This window comes from Vitis riparia, chromosome 8 (assembly GCF_004353265.1).
Source record: "Vitis riparia cultivar Riparia Gloire de Montpellier isolate 1030 chromosome 8, EGFV_Vit.rip_1.0, whole genome shotgun sequence".
Taxonomy (NCBI): Eukaryota; Viridiplantae; Streptophyta; class Magnoliopsida; order Vitales; family Vitaceae; genus Vitis; species Vitis riparia.
The window spans coordinates 3,545,371-3,569,080 of NC_048438.1; the positions used below are offsets into that span (position 1 = coordinate 3,545,371).

The 23,710-nt window shown below is 36.1% G+C and overlaps 1 protein-coding gene across 1 annotated transcript; it reads right to left on the bottom strand.

Annotated features, from left to right (window-relative positions):
* Nucleotides 1-1,171: 1,171 nt before the first annotated feature.
* On the bottom strand, nt 1,172-19,090 carry LOC117919744 (EEF1A lysine methyltransferase 1). Its single transcript, XM_034836988.1, has 4 exons — nt 18,780-19,090; nt 8,351-8,509; nt 1,777-1,858; nt 1,172-1,551 (listed from the first exon to the last, which is right to left on the bottom strand). Exons 1-4 carry the CDS (start codon nt 19,059-19,061, stop codon nt 1,400-1,402), a joined length of 675 nt encoding a protein of 224 aa, XP_034692879.1. The 5' UTR covers nt 19,062-19,090; the 3' UTR covers nt 1,172-1,399.
* Between the last annotated feature and the right edge of the window lie 4,620 nt (nt 19,091-23,710).

The window sequence follows — 23,710 nt, forward strand, 5'->3', positions numbered from 1 at the left end:
AATTTCTTTAAAATTATCGAAAACATATTAATTAGCCTTGATTTGGAGTTAATTCAACACTTCAACACCAAATTCCCAAAATTAAAAATTTTGAGAGGGATCACCAAAAAAAAAAAAAAAAAAAAGTAATACAAGATCAAGAAGCTTTCAATTCCTTTACGTATGAAATGGAATGAAATTCGGACATTGACAGAATTTTTTTTAGTTAACCTAGCTGTTGGATGGTTAAATAATCATTGTAAATTAATTCTAGTCATTGAATTAAAATTTGGTTGAAATATGGCCATTGGATTTTGATATAGCCATTGGGAACATTTCCTACCCATTGGATCCAGTCAAGATTCATTTTCCACCATTGGATCACAAATCAAGAGAAAAATTTAACTTACAATAGTTCCTAGTTCAATATACATTTTCAGCAATTAAGTAGTAAATAAGTACATGTGATGAAATTTTTTTTAACTTATTTACATATTTAAAAATAAATAATTTTTTAATTTAGTTTAAATAAATTATTATTAAGTATTATTATTTTTAAAGTACTTTATTCATTTAAAAAAATCAATCATGCCTTTAGGAAGATGTTAATGTTCATATTTTATAATATTTATTAAAATAATATCATTCTTTTCTAATTGAAAAATATAATTTATGTTTTTATTATAATATCAATTATTTATTTATAATTTCAAGACTATCTTTTATTTTTAATAATACTTAAATTGAATTTAATTAATATTAATTGAAACTAAATTTAGAATTTCCTTCTTACAAAATGAAAATAGAAAATTTTATTTATGTAAACAAGTTATTCGTTTTTTATTTTCTAAAAATAATTTGTCAAACACCCTTATTTTGAAAAAATAATAATATTTTAAAAATAAAATTCAGAGAAATATGGTTAGATGGAACCTTGATATCCTTAGTATCCTCAAAAGGGTTTCCATATTTTTCTATACTTGGATGGTGGATGATTGGATCAAAATATATGGTTTCCATCCCATACTTACCCATAAGTAGGTTGAATGCTTTCTGTCCAAGGGGACTAATTTTTCATTTTCAGGTTTGTAATGTGTCAAAATATGGTTATTAGATTAATATCCTCTCCACATCAAATGATTTCAACCAAAGAGACAAATTTGGGATTAGGGAATTGCTAAAAAGCTTCAAGTGACTCAAAACAAGGGGATGATATAAAGCAGTAAAAGAGCATGAAAAAATTGCCAATCTATTGTCATCTACAAAATTCAGCAAGATTCAATTGCACAAAGAGCAGAGCCAGTCCAAGAAAATGGAGAAGAAGCCAGCAATGTTACATGATATAATTATCCAGAAAAAAATCAGGTTATGAGCAAGTAATTCAACTGTAATCACACCGTTTGCGCTAGGATTACAAGGGTTAAAGTTGTTTATCCCACCCACCTAATCTCATTCCAGGATCGTAGTTTGTAAACAACCGAAACTCATTTCCCAGTTTGTTTGAATGCTGAGGCCTGAAACAACATGGATGCATACCCAAGAGCTCAGCAGCCCTTTCCCTCTGCACCTCCCCTACAAATATTATAATCATTTCAAATCAATAGGGTTTGGCTAAAATTGTTCCTTGTTAATCTTTAAGCCGGAGGGATCACTGAATGGTCAGCCATTCTCATGTGTGCTAGGCTAATTATGTAAAGAACACTACTGCTAGGCTAAGGCATTATTGTTAATATGTATAAAGCAAACACATGAGAAGCCACAAAGTTCAGCAGGATAGGAGAATAAATTGGGGACTACCTGTGAGCAGAAGCAAGAAGGATTCTCCTGGTCGTGCTAGAAATGAAATTGTTTGAGCGACTTTCTCCAAGCACTCCTTACTCTGCCATCATAGACTTGGTTGAATAAGATTACATGAAATAAGTGACTCACAATATTGAGGAAGATGAAAAGCAGCAACTCCTAATTACTAATACATGGCACAGCAATCATGAGGCAGGCAAAAGTTCAAGAAATTTGAAAACTAAAACTCCATTCATAACATGAAGCTCACTGAAAAGGGAGAGCGTACTATATATGGTATCTTTTTCTAACAAGACCAGGTGGACAGCCTACATCTCACCCAGTGGTATCTTCATGGACAGCCTACACCTCACCCATTTTATTCTGAAAGAGCATAGAAAATGTCTATAAAATAGATCAGTGGACTATGAATTTCTCAGATAATGGAGCATCTTGGAGAGACCAGTAATAAAGGTAGCACACTCCACATGTGAATGTATCTACCAAACAAAAAGGATCCCCCCCATTGCAATTGTCCGGGTAGTCATGATCCAGTAAAAGTGAGAAAATTCTTCATATACAGGTGGTCCAAGTTGAAGTTCCTGAACACCAATCCAGAAATTTAGTTACTTAAGAAAGTGTGTCAGGTCAATCTGTTAAGTCCTGACAACATTGGCTGGCTCAAATCAATATAGATTTTACATTTAATACAGATGCACATACTAATCTCACTCAAGTCAACCTTTGAGATCATAAAACCCAAAATCAAATAACTGCAGAACATCCAACATGCAACATTATTTGGATGAGTGGAAAAAGGAAAAAAGAGTGAAAAAGAAAAGCTATTACAGCAAGTGCTTTCAACCATGTAACAATTCAGGGCTGCAACTAGGACAGGATGGGTCAAGTTAAAAGCTAGAACCAAATCCAACCTAATCTTAACTCCTGTTGCAGGTCTTCAACCCAAACTTGGTTAGGTTGGAATTGTTTGTGTTGCCCGGAGGCCTCAACCTGATATGGAGATCTTGATGCAAAGCTTGTCATTTTTCAAGTTGGGTCAAGTTAACCTGTCCAAGATGTAGCCTTAAAACAATTCCACAAGATTATCCATCAGTAATTGCATCCATATAGGCAAATAATCTTCATCATAATGGGGAATATGTCTTTGGAGGGAAAGGCCAAATATATAGCCATGAATCAAAGTAGAGATCACTATTTCTTTAACATATAAATTTTAAGGCTTACTGAATTCTCCTGATCTTTTCTCTTGGCGATGAAAATAGGTAACCTACATGGTACATGAACTAGTTCATTCCTATCTGATTGAATTGGACTTGATAGTTCCTGACTGTACTTGTAAATGGGTCAAAACTCAGGTTGAATGGCCCTTTATGCAACCTGAGGCCAACACATTACGAGCTCTAACACCATCTAACATGTTGCCTGTTGTTTTAATAGGCTCTCTACCAACTAAAAATTATTAAATAGATAACATCTATTAACAAATAATGCTTTAAGTTATGTAACGGTATATTACAAAAGAATTTAGCAATAGGCTGTAAATTAATAAATTTTCTAAAAATTTCCTATTATATCATTTGTTATCAAGATATAAACACATTCTAGCATATATCTACACAAAACTAATATAGATGAATGAAGGATTATTAGCCCCCCAAAAAACTCCAACATTTGGTAGTAAAGAGAGACAAAGTGAACTCTGGCAAGAATGAGCGAAGGCTCAACTTTCAGTAGGTCCAAAGGATGCCACTAACTTTATTTTGCTCAAAAAGATCTTGTTTTTTCCCAAGACACCCTAATTGTAAAGGAGCTTTTTGTAAATGAAACTCAAACAGAAGATTTTATTAAGTTAATAATCCAGTTAATAAATTGATCTTCATCATTGTTAGTTATTAAAGAGCTGACTGTATTAATAAGCAATACTCTTAAGAATTACCTTTCCAAATGCTCATGTGAATTCATAACTTACTGGGCCATATGCACATCAAGACAACCTTACAGTGTAGCCCTAAAACAGTCCCATTTTCAATTAATTGTCATGCTACAAAAATACAAATGATAGCACATCACATGGATGTGACCATGAAAATTAGCATTTCTTATGTTATTAAAATAAAACAAACTTTCCAAATCCCATCTTCAAAACCCTACAGATGTCGACCACAAAAAAAAAGAAAAAAAAAGAAGAAAAAAACAAGTCAAACTGAACTAGTTACAATAATTGCTTGACATAAGAAAAAAGCTAATATAATCACACTTTGATGCTCCTAGAGCATCAAGTGCCACACATGAGACACCTATTTAGCACAAACACTTCTATGGAGCAGAAGTATCTGTGTCAAGACACACATAAGATACTAAAGATAGAAAATAGGAATTGAAACTTTATTTTTCTTCTCAAATAGATTTATAGGGCTAAATAAATAGAAAATAGCAGAAAACAACCAGCTTGATTTTCTCCTAGAAACTAGGACTCAATCTCCTCCTAAAATCTAGGTAACAAACTTCAAAATTAAAATTAAAAAAAAAAAAAGAAAAGAAAAGAAAAGAAAATCTCCCTAACTTTCAGGACTTATCACGAAATACCCTGATTTATTGAACAAAAATGAATCAAATATGAAACCAAACTCTATCCTTACCCACACTCCCCCCAAGCTGAGATAAATATGTTTGACATTCCCAGCTTGCCCATGACCTTCTCAAAAACTGATTTGTGCAGTCCTTTTATGAAAACATCAGCCACCTGTTCACTCGTAGGTACATAAGTCATGCACAAGGTACCCTCTTCTTTCTTTTCCTTTATAAAGTGTCAATCCAGCTCAGTGTGTTTTATTTTGTCATGATGAACAGGATTCCGCAAGATATCTATAACTGCCTTATTATCACAGAACAATTTCACTGGTTGACTCATTATCACTTGTAACTCCACTAACATCTTCTTGATCCACAACCCTTCACATATTCCTTGGGCTATAGCTCCAAACTCCGCCGCACTACTTCTAGCTATCACACTTTGTTTTTTACTCCTCCATGTCACTAAGTTCCTGAAAACAAATGTATAGTAGCCTGTAGTTGACCTCCCATCTTTTGGGAATCCAGCCTAATCTGCATCCGTGGTAAATTTCCACTCCTTTGTTCTCACTTTTTCCAAAGAAGCGTCCTTTACCTGGTGTTCCTTTGAGGTATTTCAAATTCAAAATTCACTACACAACCTCCAAGTGAGATTCTGTAGGTGAATGCATATGTTGATTTACTCCACTAACTGTAAAGGTTGTATTTGGGCAAGTGTGTGATAGATAAATCAACCTATCAATCAATCTTCAAAACCTCCCCATTTCTGCCGATGCTTTGTCATCCAAAGAAGTCTTTCATTTTGATCAACAAGAGTTTCACTAAGTTTGCATCCAAGCATCCCTGTTTCTTTAAGTAGATCTAAGGTGTATTTATGTTGACAAATAGAAATTCCAAGTTTGCTTCTAGCAATTTCCATCCCCAAGAAATATCTCAAACTACCAAGATCCTTCACGAATTCATCAGCCAATGTCTCCTTCATTTTCTTCATTCTAGGGTCATTTTTTTATTTTTTATTTTTTGATAGACATCTTCATTCTAGGGTCATCATCACTATAAGAATTATGTCATCTACGTAAATAATCAGAATTGTCACCTTTACTTCTTGAGAGTGCCTATAGAACATAGTATGATTGGAATGTCCTTAAGAGAATCCCATCCTTTTTAAGTTTGGAACACGTGAAGGAACCCAAAATATCACTATGAATAAGTGACAAAGGACAAGAAGCTATATAGGGTTGGGCAAGATAAGGACTACGTTGATGTTTGGCAAGTTGACAAGTTTCACTGTAAAAGAGAAACATTTTTTTATAATTGAACAAAATGGGAAACAAAAATTTCACATAAGAAAAACTAGGATAGCCTAATCTATAGTGCCATAACATTATCTTGTTATCACAAGATAAAGAACCTAATAAACCACTTGCAACTTGACCTTGTCCATTAACAATGATTGAATCCTTAAGATAATAAATGTTGTCACATTCTCCAGCTTTCCCCATCATCTTTCCCGAAGATAGATTCTCTAAAACTCACAATAGGATGGAAAAAATTTAGCTATGCAATTGTGGTCTCTGGTTAATATGCTAATGGAAAGTAGATTACAGGAATGTTTTGGAACGTGTAAAACAGAATGGATTTTTAGAGAATTTGAGAGTGACACGGTTCCCTTCCCTGGGAATAAAGTGAACCATCTACAAATCTAATTTTTTGTCATATGGTATGACGCCACAGAGCCGACAATCCACATTTCTTTATTATTTGCAGCATTGAGAGCAGTAAGGAAGGTACCTTTTTAGGCTGTAGAACAATTACTACCTCCTTGATTTGGACCATATTGGGACAATGATGAATTGAGCAGTTTGTAGAGGTGCTCAATTTGCCCCAGAATTGAGTTCTTTATTTAGACCTACCAATAACACAAAAACTCTTTTCTTCTCAATCATTTTTTTATACTTCACACTACACGCTTTGCAGCCTAATTCTGACTCATAGAATAGATCTAATTCCTGCCAGATGGTTTGTATATAATTATAATATTGTGTTACATCCATAGTTCCCTGTTTCATCTCCGTGACCCTTGACTTCAACTCGAAAATTTGGGCAGCATTGCCTAGATGTGAGCAATTTCTCTTAGTTGTGTCCCATATTGCTTTTGTCATTGATAAGAACAAATAAGTCTGACTGATTTTTGTGTCCATCGAGTTGATTGGCCATGCCATGACAATTGAATTGTCCATGATCCACATGGAATAATTCGGATCATGTGCCTTTGTTTCACCTATCAAATAACCGAGCTTTCCTCTTCCACACACCACCAACTTGACTGACTTAGATCATTGGAGGTAGTTCTTTCCATTTAATTTGTGTGTCAGTGATCAGCATAGGAGGATTATCACCAGCTTGAAATGCAGTTAATGATTGAGACATTACCACTGACAAGGTTGAAGAGACACTCAAAGATTCTTCTCCTCTAGCTTCGCCCGACATTGCTCGTCATGCTCCACCAAGTATGGCAATTTTTGCCATAAAAGTAAATAGCTTTTAGAGTTTCCGCTCTGATACCATAAAGACGAAAAATAGGAATTGAAACTTTATTTTTCTCCTCAGATAGATTTACAGGGCTAAATAAATAGACTACAGCAGAAAACAACCAGCTTGATTTTCTCCTTGAAACTAGGGCCCAATCTCCTCTTAAAATCTAGGTAACAACTGACTTCAAAATTAAAATTAAAAAAAGAAAACAGAAAATTCAAATCTCCCTAACTTTCAGGACTTATCACGAGATACCTTGATTTATTAAACAAAAATAAATCAAATAAGAAACCAAACTCTATCCTTATCCACAAATACCAACACTTTTTTGGTACTTAGTCGAAGTGTCTAACATTCCTGAACTCTGTGCCCACCATATCCCATCCTTGGTCATGTTTAACAAGGAAAAACATGAATCATTTGTCTCACTTTAAGAAGACAATGCAAGAGGTGATAAAATAAAGAGTCACTACCAACTACAGAGAGGACTTAGGATGATCTTATATATGCATGTTATTAAACTATCACATCTAAAATCCTTGGGACTAATAGACCCACTTACCTTAGGAGCCAATGCAAAAGGAAGTACATATATCCTCATCAATACTTCTCTGATGATCTCAAACAAACAAAATGAGTTTGTTGGACACATGGACACCTTAGAATATAGTTTTTTTATTTTATCATAGAAATGAGTTCAATAAGGGCTAATAGATTGCTGTAATATTGGTGAGCTAATATCATGCCCATGCAAGCACTAAAAGCCCAAATGTCGAGTAAATCGTGTTTCCAATATAAATGACAGAATGATGGGTAGCGTAGAAATCAATTTGGAACATAAAGAAAAATTCTTATGATAAGTTCTTGTAACTAATGAATGTTTTTTCATAACAAGTAAAGATGTAAACAATAATAGGAAACTTAACAGTACTGATCCTTTTAAACCTTTTTTTAATTGTGTTACAAATAAAATAAAAAATTAGTTTATTAGCAGTCTCATAGGTTTCTCCATTACATAACAGGTATGATATTTTCTTTTTCTTTTTGGTACAGTAGATCACATGATGAATATGTATCTAATTCATATGCAAATACATGCATACCTATGATATAATGATGTAAGCTAACATTTACAGACACATATTCTTATTAGTACCATAAACATCATTAACATATCATCAGTCAGTAAATGCTAGAATGTACTAGTAATAAACCACATTCCTTGGAACTACTAGGCAGCATTTGTTTATATAATACTAATTATGTGTGGAATCATTGCTTATAAAATAATGGTCAAATGGAGGGTTAAGAGAAAAAACAACAAAAATATAAGCTTAAGAAGATCTTGCTTTCCCACATTACTTTTATGTAAGTGATGGACACTTGACAGGACTTGACAGAGGATAACCCTGTAAGGGAGGAAGGGCTGACTAAAAGCATCCACTAAGACAAATCAAGTTCTCACCAGGTAAGGAGGATCTGCCACTACAACTTGAAAAGCATGCTTCAATTCTGGAGGCAACTCTTCTGGTTGGTTATAATCATAGAATGTGAAATCACTTCCATATTGCTCAAAACGTTTGTCATACTCAAGAAGTTGCAGAGAAACATTAGGATCAATTTTCTGAAATTCAGATGGAGAAAATGGTTAAATTACAAGAAAGCATTAGGTGCCTGATGCAGATGTAATGACCAATAATTAAGACATAAATGGTGAGAAATGATATTCATGGGTGGAAGTGCCACCACATGTCAGTTTCTACATGCTGCAAATGCACTGTGTTGATATAGTATTCATATTTTCATAGATGGAAGGTATGATACACTATGTTCAATGCTAATACACAGGAGATTACGTCAGCATGCCAAGCTTGTTTTGAAAACTCAACTCAAAGCTGCAGGGAAATAAATCCAACAATCTTGTATCATAAGCTCTAATTATTTTCTGAGCAGCAAGGATAGTTTCCAATGAATTCATGAACCGTATTAAAAGAAAAAGATGTAAGCCCCTTTTTCTCTTTTGGTTCCAAGATAAAACATGGACACTATTGGGCTTTGTGGAGCCTAGTTTTGTTTGATCCGATTTGATGACCCGACCCGAATAATATTGCATGACTTTTTAATGGGAGATTTATTGAGGCCTGTTGGGCTCGTTTAGCCCATTGTGGAACCACCTTTTGTAATTAGGGTTTTTTAGTATGGTGGGGTTGCCGTGTTATGTATATAGAGAGAATATTGTAGCCGCTAGGTTGTACTCTGTATTCTTCCCTGATAATAGTGATATCATTGCAACTCTGTGGACGTAGGCAAATTACCGAACCACGTAAATACTGTCTTGTGCGTGTGATTGTTTTTCTTTGGCGTGTGTTTTCTCTAATTTTTTTGTTTCTCACGGGTTGGGAATTCGGTTTAATTCCCTACAACTGGTATCAGAGCCTAGGGTTAGGTTTGAGTGGGAGCAATGGTAGAGGAAGCAGGAAAGGCGTCTAGAATAGAAAAGTTTGATGGCACAGACTTTGCGTATTGGAGGATGCAAATTGAAGATTATCTCTATGGGAGGAAATTGCATTTGCCTCTTTTGGGGACAAAACCTGAGAGTATAAAGGTTGAGGAATGGGTGCTTCTTGACAGACAGGTTCTAGGAGTTATTAGGTTAACTTTATCTAGGTCTGTTGCACATAATGTTGTAAAGGAGAAGACCACAGCAGATTTGATGAAGGCTTTGTCCGGTATGTATGAAAAGCCGTCCGCAAACAATAAGGTGCATCTGATGAAGAAATTGTTCAATTTGAAGATGGCAGAGAATGCATCAGTAGCACAACATCTGAATGAATTTAATATAATCACAAATCAATTGTCGTCTGTAGAAATTGATTTTGATGATGAGATTCGTGCTCTGCTCGTCTTGGCTTCTTTGCCAAACAGTTGGGATGCAATGAGGATGGCAGTAAGCAATTCTACGGGAAAGGAAAAGCTCAAGTACAATGATATACGGGATTTAATTCTGGCTGAGGAGATTCGCCGAAGAGATGCAGGTGAAACCTCAGGATCTGGTTTTGCCCTAAACCTTGAAACAAGAGGCAAATGTAATGACAGAAATTCAAATCGGGGTAGATCAAATTCCATAAATTCTAATCGGAACAGAAGCAAATCTAGATCAGGCCAATAAGTACAATGCTGGAATTGTGGGAAAACAAGTCACTTTAAAAGGTAATGCAAAAGCCCTAAGAAGAAGAATGAAGATGATTCTGCTAATGCTGTAACAGAAGAGGTACAGGATGCATTACTTCTTGCAGTAGATAGTCCACTTGATGATTGAGTTTTTGATTCAGGAGCTTCGTTTCATACCACTCCACACCGAGAAATCATACAAAATTATGTTGCAGGTGATTTTGGTAAGGTGTATTTGGCTGATGGTTCAGCCTTGGATGTTGTGGGTCTGGGAGACGTTCGGATATCGTTGCCCAATTGGTTTGTTTGGTTACTGGAGAAGGTTCGACATATTCCTGACCTGAGGAGGAATCTGATTTCTGTTGGACAACTTGATGATGAAGGACATGCAATACTATTTGTTAGTGGTACTTGGAAGGTTACAAAGGGAGCTAGGGTATTGGCTCGTGGAAAGAAGATTGGTACTCTGTATATGATTTCATGTTCAAGAGATACAATTGCAGTTGCTGATGCAAGTACTGATACAAGCCTATGGCACCGTAGACTTGGTCATATGAGTGAGAAAGGGATGAAGATGTTGCTGTCAAAAGGAAAACTACCAGAATTGAAGTCCATTGATTTTGACATGTGTGAAAGTTGCATCTTAGGAAAGCAAAAAAAGGTGAGCTTCTTGAAAACTGGCAGGACACCGAAGGCTGAAAAATTGGAACTAGTACACACTGATTTGTGGGGGCCTTCTCCGGTTGCATCCCTAGGAGGTTCAAGGTACTACATCACTTTTATTGATGACTCAAGTAGAAAGGTATAAGTTTATTTTCTGAAAAATAAATCTAATGTATTTGAAACTTTTAAGAAGTGGAAGACCATGGTTGAGACAGAAACAGGTTTGAAAGTAAAATGTTTGAGGTCAGATAATGGAGGAGAGTACATAGATGGAGGGTTCAATGAGTATTGTGCTGCACAGGGAATTAGGATGGAGAAGACCATTCCTGGGATACCACAGCAGAATGGTGTGGCTGAGCGCATGAACAGAACTCTCAATAAGCATGCTAGAAGTATGAGGTTGCATGCTGGACTACCAAAAACTTTTTGGGCTGATGCTGTTAGCACTGCAGCTTACCTGATAAACCGAGGACCATCAGTTCCCATGGAGTTCAGACTTCCTAAGGAGGTTTGGAGCGGTAAAGAGGTGAAGTTTTCACATTTAAAAGTTTTTGGTTGTGTATCTTATGTTCATATTGATTCTGATGCTCGTAGTAAACTTGATGCAAAGTCAAAAATATGTTTTTTCATTGGTTATGGCGATGAGAAATTTGGCTATAGGTTTTGGGATGAACAAAACAGGAAAATCATCAGAAGTAGAAATGTGATATTTAATGAACAGGTTATGTACAAGGACAGGTCAATTGTAGTGTCAGATGTTACAGAGATAGATCAAAAGAAATCTGAGTTTGTCAACTTAGATGAATTGACTGAAAGTACTGTCCAAAAAGGGGGTAAAGAAGATAAGGAGAATGTAAATTCACAGGTAGATTTGAGTACACCTATAGTTGAAGTTCGCAGATCTTCCAAGAACATTAGACCTCCGCAGCGTTATTCACCTGTTTTAAATTATCTCCTGTTGACTGATGGTGGTGAGCCAGAGTGTTATGATGAAGCCTTGCAAGATGAAAATTCAAGCAAGTGGGAGTTAGCCATGAAGGCAGAAGAAGGGCATTGACTACACAGAGATATTTTCTCCAGTTGTGAAGATGTCAACAATTAGACTTGTACTTGGAATGGTGGCTGCAGAAAACTTACATCTTGAGCAGTTAGATGTGAAGACAGCATTCCTTCATGGTGACTTGGAGGAAGACCTTTACATGATTCAGCCAGAAGGGTTCATTGTTCAAGGACAAGAGAATCTAGTTTGCAAACTGAGAAAGAACTTGTATGACCTTAAACAAGCTCCTAGACAGTGGTATAAGAAGTTTGACAATTTTATGCATAGAATTGGGTTCAAGAGATGTGAAGCTGATCACTGTTGCTATGTTAAGTCCTTTGACAATTCTTACATCATATTACTGTTGTATGTGGATGATATGCTTATTGCAGGGTCTGACATTGAGAAGATTAATAATCTGAAGAAACAATTGTCCAAACAGTTTGCAATGAAGGATTTGGGAGCTGCAAAGCAAATCCTTGGTATGAGAATCATTAGAGACAAGGCTAATGGTACATTGAAACTTTCACAGTCAGAGTATGTGAAGAAAGTTCTCAGCAGGTTCAACATGAATGAAACTAAACCAGTGAGCACACCCTTGGGTAGTCATTTCAAACTAAACAAAGAACAGTCACCAAAGACAGAAGAAGAAAGGGACCATATGAGCAAGGTGCCCTATGTCTCAGCTATTGGTAGCTTGATGTATGCTATGGTGTGTACAAGGCCAGACATTGCACATGCAGTGGGAGCTGTAAGCAGATTCATGAGTAGGCCTGAAAAGCAGCATTGGGAGGCAATCAAGTGGATTTTAAGATATCTAAAGGGTTCATTAGATACATGTCTTTGCTTCACAGGTGCAAGTTTGAAACTGCAGGGTTATGTAGATGCTGATTTTGCTGGTGATATTGATAGTAGAAAGAGTACTACTGGGTTTGTTTTTACTCTAGGTGGTACAGCTATATCATGGACTTCAAATCTACAGAAGATTGTTACTTTGTCTACTACAAAAGCTGAGTATGTTGCAGCAACTGAAGCTGGAAAGGAGATGATTTGGCTACATGGTTTCTTAGATGAATTGGGTAAGAAGCAGGAGATGGGCATTCTACACAGTGACAGTCAGAGTGCAATTTTTCTTGCCAAAAATTCGGTTTTTCATTCAAAGTCGAAACATATACAAACAAAATACCACTTTATCCGTTATCTTGTTGAGGATAAACTGGTAATACTTGAGAAGATTTGTGGATCTAAGAACCCTGCAGACATGTTGACTAAGGGTGTCACTATTGAGAAGTTGAAGCTGTGCGCAGCTTCAATTGGTCTTCTAGCTTGAGGACAGGAGGATGAGTTGTAGGGATGAGGAATTGTTTCTTGGAGGATAGCGGTTTGATATTGGTGATTGGACTAGTCTCCAAGTGGGAGATTTGTTGGGCTTTGTGGAGCCTAGTTTTGTTTGATCCAGTTTGACGACCTGACCCGAATAATATTGCATGGTTTTTTAATGGGAGATTTATTGAGGCTTGTTGGGCCCGTTTAGCCCATTGTGGAACCACCTTTTGTAATTAAAGTTTTTTAGTATGGTGGGGTTGCCGTGTTATATATATAGAGAGAATATTGTAGCCGCTAGGTTGTACTCTATATTCTTCCCTGATAATAGTGATATCTCTGCAACTCCGTGGACGTAGGCAAATTGCCGAATCACGTAAATATTGTCTTGTGCGTGTGATTGTTTTTCTTTGGCGTGTGTTTTCTCTAATTTTTTTGTTTCTTACGAGTTGGGAATTCGGTTTAATTCCCTACAGACACGGTCCAACTTAGAGCTACAATTTGGCGGGTGGTTGGATTGGGTTCCAGGTCAACCTAATCCCTAAGCAAACTCCAATGATCCAACCACAGTGAGTAAAGTCAGTTTGGCTGGTTGAGAGTGGGAGTGGTTGGTAGGGTTTTGTAAGGGATTTCAAGTAAGACAGAGATGATGAAACTAGTGTCCAGATTTCCACCATTATTGGAGAATTAATGACATGAGTAGCAGTTGTGTTTTCAACATATTATTCATAGAAAAACAGAGCAAAAAAAAAATCTCTTTTTTGGCACAATAACACCAAAAAAAAAAAAAAAAAAAGGGAGAAGATGAGGACAACGACAGAAAGGAGGAAACCAGTAAGTGAAATCTCATAAATGACTTGCAGAGGAATTTATGATTACAGGGATTGATTTGCAGGCTAATTGTGTGTCTTGTGATGTATGGACTTGTCCATGCCTCGTGAGGTAAAACTGTTCTTGACCTAGTTTTTGGATTTTGATGGTGTGGCTGAGTTGATTTCTTTGTTTTGGAGATCTAGACCAACAACCAGAGCTTCAGCTCGTCTCTGTAGGAAGGAAAGAAAGCACCAGGGGGTGCAAATAGTACATGGATAGTATACAGAGCACCCACTACAAAAAGGGGGGGAAAAGAAAAAAAAAAAAAGAAAAAAAGTAACAACAAGAAGAGATGAGAACATGACCAGAACAGGAAAACCACATCCTAGCCTCTGAAAATGCTCATATTGGTACTAATTTCAATGACTAAAAAAATCTCAAAGCAAATTTCATAGGTTATGAGAACCACCATACCACCCACCTCCCCCCAAAGAGTCTTCTTCTCTACTCCAGCAAGGCATGAAGCCAAACAAACAAAAAGAGGATGCCTTCCATTCCTTTTCCTATTTCTACTGACGACCTACTACACCAGCTTTCAAGCACCTTTCACATTAATCACAGAAGCACCCAAGTAGTCACAAAAAGCACAAACAAGAAATCCCAAGCAATCCAGTAATATACAAAATATGACTAGAAGACTCAATTTTCCCATGCAACAACAATTTTTATACTCCGTCCTCTATACATCAAGTGGTCAATTATCACAATCTTCTTCAAGTCTACACTCCAAAAAAGAAGCCCATTTTCGAGGTCCATGGATTCCTAAATTTCAGATGCTGGAAATGCTGCAAGCCTGCATAAGTACCACAGGGAAACACCTCTAAATAACTGAAAACTGCTCCTCTTTAGAAGCTTTTCACCTCAACTCATCCCTACTAACCAAGTAGACTGAACACAAGAGATGACCTCCATAAAAGCCTCCTCCATGTGCAATCTGTTCAAAGATTGCCTAAGACTATACTTTAAGGGCTGGTAGAGGTGATCCACACACCTCTACAGTTTTAATTCCACACGATTGAAATTCAGCTTGACCAGAATAGCTTGTCAGGAAGGGAAAAAAAAATTGTGCTGCTCTGCAGAGTTAATTCCGCCTGCCTGGAGTTTACCCTAATAAAACCACTTTGCAGTGAGCAATCTCACAGCCCCACAATTTCATTCCACCCATGGTTTGAGCACTTTGCCCCTGAAGTATTTTGATTCACCCCTGCAGATTCTTCAAGGCACACATGTGATTCTCACTTCCAGTTGCCATCCTGATTCCAGCTCATTGTTGCACAAATAACTCCTGTGAATAGCAGATTATACCACATTCCCTCTCTAAAATTTCTATATATTGATCTGATATTCTCATAGCAAACCACTGCTTCTTTTATTCGTTTTCTGATATACTATAGGTCAAACTTTCTCTTCATGGCTGGAAGGCTGTTCATATCTTCTCACATTTGGGGGTGCACCCTTGGGGCGGTCAGTTGTTAACTCCTTGTTTTTCTTTTGAAAGGAAAATTAAGATACACAAGCAGCGCACGAATAAAGCATAAAAAAGAAAAGTCTTTAGCTGTAACAAACTAGCCAATCCCCATGCTATCAATAAGGTCCAGGAAAAGCCAAGAAGCTAAGCCCTCATCCCCCTTAAACCATAAGAAAAAGGTTTTCAGAGATATGTCTTTTACTCTCAAACAGGATATCTCCACACCATCAAACATTCTACTATTGCGCTCATTCCAAGTGATCCAAAATAGATACCAAGAGATCAACTTTCAAATAGACGTGTGCTTAGCTCCAATGAAGACACTAGGCCAACTAAGCAACTTGTCTTTAACTGATTTAGGAAAGACCTAAGAAACGCTGAATAAGGAGAACACCAAAGCCCAAAGGCTATAAGTCTAGTTACAATGGATCAGGATATGAGCTAGAGACTCAAAATCATCCTTGCAAAGATAGAACCAATTGATAATACTCTAGCCTCTCTTCATTACTGGTCCAAAGTCAAAATCTTCTTTCCAAACAGCTTCCCACACACACACACAAGCACAAAAAGGAAAGAAAGAAAAAACAAGAAAAAGAAACTAATCTTGGAGGCAATTTTGGGTTCTGGATCAACTTACAAATAAAAGTGTATAGGTCTTCCATAACCAATGACATCTAGTAGGAACTGTGAAGGAGTCCTTCTTAGTTCCTTTCCAAGTAACTTTGTCTTCCAGATCCCTAGACATAGAATGGGAGCTTAACAAATGCAGAAAGGAGTCAACCAAAGTCACCTCTCTGTTCAAAAGGTTCCTCCTAAACCTAGGATTCTAACAATCACCATCCTAGGAATCTAAAACCCACACCTCCTTATGAGATGCAAGATTAAATAACCGCAAGAAATGATCCTTTAGAAGCTCCCCATCACTCCATTAGTCTAACCAAAATTTAACGCCAAAACCATTACCCAGTAGCAAACTTCATCCTTGAGAAAAAAATCAGCTCTGCCCTTCCTTATTGCTTTCCAAAAACATGAAACATAGGTCTCTCTCCCTTCTTGAAAGCACCCAACCTTGCAACTCCTTTTATTTCCCCATAATTACCTTTCTCCAAAAACTATCTTGCTCAACAGAAAATCTGCACAGCCACTTGCTCAATAACACCTTTTTGAGAACACCAACTCCAAAAAGCCAAGCCCCCCACCAATATCTCACAAAAAATAGTAGTCTACCTTATCAATGAATCTTTTTTTCTTTTTCTAGAAGGCATCCTCCCACAAAAATATCCTTCTGAATCCTTTCCAATCTAGTCCTTACTTCCCTTGGGATGACAAAAAGGGCCAATAAAAAATATACTAGTAGACTTGACTATCAAATACACACACAATAGTAGACTGGAAAGAGTTCTCTTCAACATGGTTAGTCTCCTACCTATTAAAAGATACTGAAATTTCCAATTTTAAACCTTTCCTCAACCAAATCCCACACCAAGGCAGATTTCAAAGGATAACCCAAAGGAAGTCCCAAATACTCAGTGGAAGGCTGTCTGCTCTACAATCCCACTGAATAGCCAACTTATTAACATCATCCACCCTCCCCACTGTAATAAGCTTACTCTTTTCCAAGTTGATTTTCAACCCTAACATCACCTCAAAACACAAAAGGAACCTCGAATGCACATTCTTCCCATGAAATTAATCCTCTTATGAATATTGACCATCCTATGAAAGAATCTGGTATTTCTATCCCCATCTTTCAACCAAAGAGCTCGAGATTTCTGCCTCCACGAAGTTTCCTCCAACACAGCCAGCCTACTGCATCCTTGAAATGCTGCACTCCAGGCCCCTGATAAGCAGATGTGAAGCCATTTTCTCTTTCTTTCGTATCTGATTTTCCATCAATTTCAAAGCTTGAGCCTTTCTTGTGGTAATGTTGTCAAACACCCTTTTCCATCTCTTCAGCCGTTCACCTGCTGTATCTGGGCTTAGACTCAGAGGGCAGATATATTCTTCAGGACGGTGTAGAGTGCATCTCAACTGAAACCAATAAGTGTTGATTTTCTTTACAGATTCTGGGTTGTTACCTGCTGCTTTTCTGCTTTCTATTAATTTTCCATCACAATTCCCCAATAAAACTCGAGTTGAAATATCCTCCACCCCTAGCTAACAGGGTACTCCACCACTAGGAAAGGTTTGGAAATCTCACCTTCAATAGGCATATCCCAGACCATTCACCATATCAAAACATCGAAGGAAATAAATCCAGAGAATTCCTATCAGCCCCTCCTGATGCCCTCCTTAGCTCTTTACCATTAGGGTGTGCAAAACCATACTTTCCCTCCTCAACTCTCCTCTATGAAACTTACTTTTAGCTGAAAACAACCATAAACACTTCCCAAGCAGCTCTCCTTAGGTAAGTGCACACTCCCCCATTTTCCCAGGAGGATTTTTCTCTCTTTTCTCCTATCCTAAGACCACCACAAAGAAAATCAACTTGAATGATTTGCAACAGGCTGCAATCAGAACCTCTAAAAATATCAGCCTACAGTCACATAAATATGGGGAGGTGCGGTTCGTTTGTAGCTACCCAACTAGCAAGTCTTTGTCCCACCCCATGGGCTGAAGAAGACCACCTATCCACATGTCGCAAGGAGTTGAAGTTCAACCCTCCCCCTACAAGATTAATCTTCATACCAATTACCAATTGAGCTAGAGCTTGTTACTGGGAAAAAAAAAGAGTCTAGTCACTAATAGTCGGAGGCCTTACTCTGCAGATCAAAGAGGGACACAATTCCCCATTCATCTGAAGCAGTCTTTCAGTATAAAACAGAGTGATTCTGGGCTGACTACTACTACAACTACATGTGCAAAAGGATGGTGCACCAAAAGATAGGGACGAAACAAATGTCACTGGAAAGGTATAAGACCTAGCATCAACTCTTTCACCGACTCAATCTCTTGCATAATATGGATTCCAAGCATTCATGGTCTGGATTTGAACGAGTCGAATTACTTATCAGTTATCCCTCTTTACATTAGTGAACTATCTGTTCAGAGATTGTAAAAGATGTTCCTCAAGAATATATATTCTAAGTATTGCTTCAACACATATTCCTTGTAAGAAAACAGAAAGTGCAGTGTCAATTTTATTCCTATCAGAAGTTCATTAATCTTGTTGATAAACCCTCAGAGTTAGCATTATTTAATAGTCCTTGAAAATTCAATTCTTCTACAAATTTGTCTGTATTCTGTCATTTTTGCGCCTAGTTCGCTGGTTTTTCCATTTGCATTCCTACTGTCCCATTCCCAGATCTCTACTCTAAAGAAACTTCAAAAATTTTCTGGGAAACCAAACAACAGTACCTTGAGATAGGCGTAGAGGGTGGGACAAGCGACGCAAGCGACACGAACAAGAGAATCGGAGGAGTCGCAAAGAGTGAGAACCTCTTTAGACACTGTTTCGGCCGTTTGGGGATCGTACCAGAACTGGCTCAGCCTCCAATCCTCTGAAACCAAAGAAACTGCGTCGGCGTCGACATGGGTCTGAGTCTGCTCGCTCAGGAACTCTCTCAAAGCCGCCATGGCTTCACTGCTCAGCCTCGGAGTGTCATCGTCTGAGTCGCAGTTGCCGTTGTTCAACTCCATTTCCTCTGCCTTGAAGCTCAGTACAATGAAACAACGTTTAAATACCTCCACACCATTGCGTCATCAACTCTCCGTACACCCACCTCTTTTGGTTAAGGGAAAAAAAAAAGACAAAAAAGAAAGAAGAAATATTTGGTTAAAAAGATAAAATAATCCACCCATCGAAAATCTATCCCATTCCATGTTTTTTTTTCTGAAAAAGTAATCCATTTTTTACATAAATACTCTTTTCTATTTCAAGTATTTACTTTAAAAGAAATTATTATTTTTACAAGAATATAATGAGGGTATTTTTGTCCAAATGATGCCAAAAAATGGTGAGAGGTTAAATTTCAAAAATTAGGTTTTGAGAAGTCCTTTTAATCAAATAACCAAAAAAAAAATTATGTTTGGTTAAATTTTATTTTGTCTTTTCTTTTCTTCTCTTGAAAATTCCTTTCATTAAAATCAGTTTTTACTGTTTTATAAAATAAAATAGCATGTTTGTTATACTCATTTTAAATTTTATTTTTCAATAAAATAATTAAAAATAATGGTATGCAATTTTATAATGGTATTAACAATGTATGGAGGCTTAAAAATCAAATAGAGGTGGGGATTCCCGAGGTTCCACAAATACATACTCAAACCCTAATAAGGCCAAGTGGGTCTTGATCGGTTTTAAAGAAATGTATATATTTTTTCTAAGAATGTAAGTATTTTTCTTGAGGATGTACATAGGCTTAAAAATTGACCATGGGTCGGGGAAGGTCTCAAACTCATTCCCAAAGTGCAACAAATAAATAGTTAGACCCTAATAAGATCGATTGGGATCTAAGTCGCCTAAAAAAAAATTTACGTATTTTTTCTTAAAAAATATATAAATTTTTTGTAAGAATATACATGGGCTTAAAAACCAATCATAGAAGTTAGGGGAAGGCCTCAAATTCATTCATGATGTTCCACAAATAATTTCTTAGACCCTAATAATGTTGAGTGGAGAAAAGCCTCAAATCCATTCCTAAGGTTCCACGAATATATACTTAGACCCAATAAAGTCGAGGTCTAAGTATACATTTGTGAAAGTAAAAAACCCCCAACTTTGATTAAAATAAATAAATAAATAAGGCTCAAATGAAACAAAAGTAATTGCTTTCAATATAGAAAAAATATTTTTTTTTAAATATTATAAGATTTAATTAGAGTGTGATTCTGTTTATTAGATTAATAAATATTTTTATATTTCCTAATAAGAGTTCAAAATGTAATTTAAGTGAGAGTAGAAAGATAATTTTTAGTGTATGATTTGATGAAGAATAGGTAGAAAATTTTATATTTAAAACATGTAAACCAATGTATTCACAATTTTAATGTAATATCACTCACAATTTTAAACTTTTCCAAAATTTTAAGGTATTAAATTTTGTGTTTTAACCAAATAGACTCAATTTTTTATATGAAGATTGAATCCTTACTATTTAAGCTTTTTTTATTATTAGGGATTTACCTTGGTAAGCTTCAAATTTTTTACCAAAGTTAGAAAAAAAAATTCTTTTTTTTAACCTTTCTCTTACTCCAAACTTTGTGGCATCAATTATGTATGGAAAATTCTACAGTGCTGGGGGAAGTAACATGCCTCGTTTTTTTTAAAGTCGTCGGATGAAAGAGATTAAATCTCAGCCATCCAAAAGAAAAAGAAAAAATGAAAAAAAAAAAATGGGTACCTGTCCTCTCTCTCTCTCTCTCATCATATTTTCCCGTTTTCCCCCTCTCTTCTCCTCCATAGCCAACCTTCTTCTCCTCCATAGTCGGTTGTGTCCTCGTGCTCTCATCTCCACTCATCATCCTCCATAGTCGGCTAGTGTAGTTGTTGTTCCCCATCTTATTCTCTCACCAATTTCCCGTTCCCCTCCCCTCCCCCCTAATTTGGTATCTTCTCCACTCATCTTTGACAGTCGGGTCGGGTTTCTGTTTTCTTCCTCTTTTGTCGAGTTTCCTGATATTTTCCTCTTTTCTCCATACTCGGCTCTTCTTCAAGTACTTGTGTTTTCCGCTCATCTCCATCGGTTGTTATTTTCAAGTGTTTTCAGCTGTCTTCGTGTATTGTTGGATGTTTTGGTGTTGTTGGGTGTTTTCGGGTGAGATATTGTAGCCGTTTCGGGTGGCATCTTTTCGAGTTCTGTCTTTTCTTCATATCTCCTCTGTTTATGTCCATATTTAATTTTCATATTTGGGGTTTTTTTTCGGGTTTTGAAGTAAAGAATGTGATATTCCCGCTCCTCCCTCTTCTCTCCATAACCCTTGTATTTTCTTCATATTTTATATTTTGTTTAAGATGTGTAAGGGGTGTTTTTGGCGTCTAAATTTTGTGGTTTGAAGACTCGAATTGAAGATATGGCTGGAAGAAGAAGAAGAAGAAGACATGTAGTACTAAGAGAAAAAAAGCTAAAAAGGACACAATTTTTTGTTAATCAAAAGGCGGTTGTATCGTAATTATTTGTCGAGTTCTATATTAAGGAAAAAATGTGAGTATTGATAATGTGTTTTACAATGTTGTATCCATTATATTTCATGTTTTTTGTTAGATTTATGGATTGATCACATTAATGAAAAATAATGTGGTTAGATCCATAATTGGAGATTGAAAATAATTGATATGCTAATTTTGTGACCATTTAAAATGTACAGAGATTTAGGGAGGATTTTGTAGTGGTGGTGAAAGTATGTTTGATTTATTATATTTGAAATCATATTATAAAAATTGACTTAAATGATTTGATTTAATTTTTAGGAGCGAACGCAATGTTGTTCAAGTTGTTAGAAATCCAAAGAGGCCTATCGGAGCTTGGATACATTATTAGTGAGGAAAAATAGAAATATGTAAAAGAATATGTTTTTTAATGTATTTTTTGTGGTTGTTATAGTTAAATTTGTTTGAAATTGTTTTGTAGTAACGATCAATTAGCCATGATCAAAGAGAAGGATAAAGGAGTTAAGACAAATGACGATGTAAGGAGTAATATTGTTGTGTCTAATATAATTACATTTTAAAATTAGAATTTAAAGTATGTGACTAGTTAATGTAGTTGAGAAAAAAATTGGGCAAGAAGTGGAATGAACTTTCAAAAGTAGAAAAAAAAGATTTCATGGCAAAGTCCAAAGAAAGTTCAAAACAATATTCACTTCAAAAGGGTGTGGTTCCAAAGGTAATTTTTTTGTAATGAATATTTAATTTCATTACTTATGTATTTGTTGGAAATTATATTAATGTAAACATGTTTGATGTTTGTGTATCTTTTCAGTTATATCTTCAGACTCGATACTCACCTGAGCGAGTGATTGAGTTATTGAAGAATTAGAACCAAAGCAAAGAGCAGCCATAGAAGAAATAGGATTTGGTAGCCTCTTGCAACTTCAATGTAGGAAAATTGATCATGGGTTATGTCTTTGGTTGATAAATAGTTTCAACCCGAACACTTATATGTTAGAGTTGTATAACACTTGTATCAAATTATCCTACATTGATGTTGAATTTATTATGGGATTGAGGGCAAGAGGGTTGAAGATTGGCATGAACAAAGATGTTAGCCATAAGAATGATTTATGTAAAAAAAATATTGTGATAAAAAGGGGCGATTGCCATTAGTGATGTTAGAAAATCAAATTATGGAGGATAAAGAAGGTGAAAACGATTTCAAAGTTCATTTTGTATTATTTGTGTTGGGTGCATTATTATGCCCAACAATGAAGCTTTCTGTGAAACGTTCTTTCTTACATCTTGTGGAAGACATCGATTCAATAAAGAAGATGAATTGGGCTGAATTTGTGTTGTCTTATCTTGTGCACGGGATTGAAGAGTTTAAGATGAAACAACAAAGTGGGGTTTGCGGTTGCTTATTGTTTTTAATGGTAATGTCCTTGTAATTAATCTACATCATAGTGAATTTCGAATTTGTTATAATAAAATTTGTTAACTAACTATATATCTATGTCAAATATAATCGTAGTTATTCTACCATGAGCATATATCGTTTGAAGAGAAATTTCTACCATTATATACTCGACCTTGTCCTCAGATTACTGCTTGGGGAGATGCTGAAGTACTGGACATGAAACGAAGATTGAAAAAACTCGGTGGATATGCAAATGACAATGTAAGTTATAGTTTCAAAAGTCGTTTAATATTGGTTTAACTTTTTAGTGATTTTTAATCTGATATGTGTTATATTTTGATGAATATATTGTAGGTCAAAATATGGGTGATACAAAATGAGATAAGGGATTGCGTTGATAGAAATGCGATGACAATGGAGAGGGAGAATGAGGAGAATAAGAAATTTGAAATCAATCCAAAGAAAGATGTTATTAAACGAGTAAGTTTTACAATATTCATCGTGAGTATCAATATTAGTAGTGAACCCTTGTATTATGATGTTATTAATGAAGTTCCTATATATCACTAGGTTGACGGTGGGAGCTTAATGGAGATGGATAAAACCTTTCAACAATTAAAGACACATCTAATTGGTTTGTGTCATGGTGCAAAAGTTTTGACTGAATTTGAGGAGAAATATATTACATTGAAAGGTATCTTCCTTGGGTCAAGCGGAAAACCTTTGAGAATGCATGAGGAGGGAACGAAGAATGACATTCTCTCATGCGAGAGAAGT

What these genes read in the sequence shown, in the direction of transcription:
- LOC117919744 (XM_034836988.1), bottom strand. Translation starts at nt 19,061, where the DNA reads ATGGAGTTGAACAACGGCAACTGCGACTCAGACGATGACACTCCGAGG. An exon ending in TGGCAGATCCTCCTTACCTG is followed by an intron (nt 1,859 to 8,350) that starts GTGAGAACTTGA and finishes CTATGATGGCAG; the next exon opens with AGTAAGGAGTGCTTGGAGAA. An exon ending in CTTCTTGCTTCTGCTCACAG is followed by an intron (nt 1,552 to 1,776) that starts GTAGTCCCCAAT and finishes TAATATTTGTAG; the next exon opens with GGGAGGTGCAGAGGGAAAGG.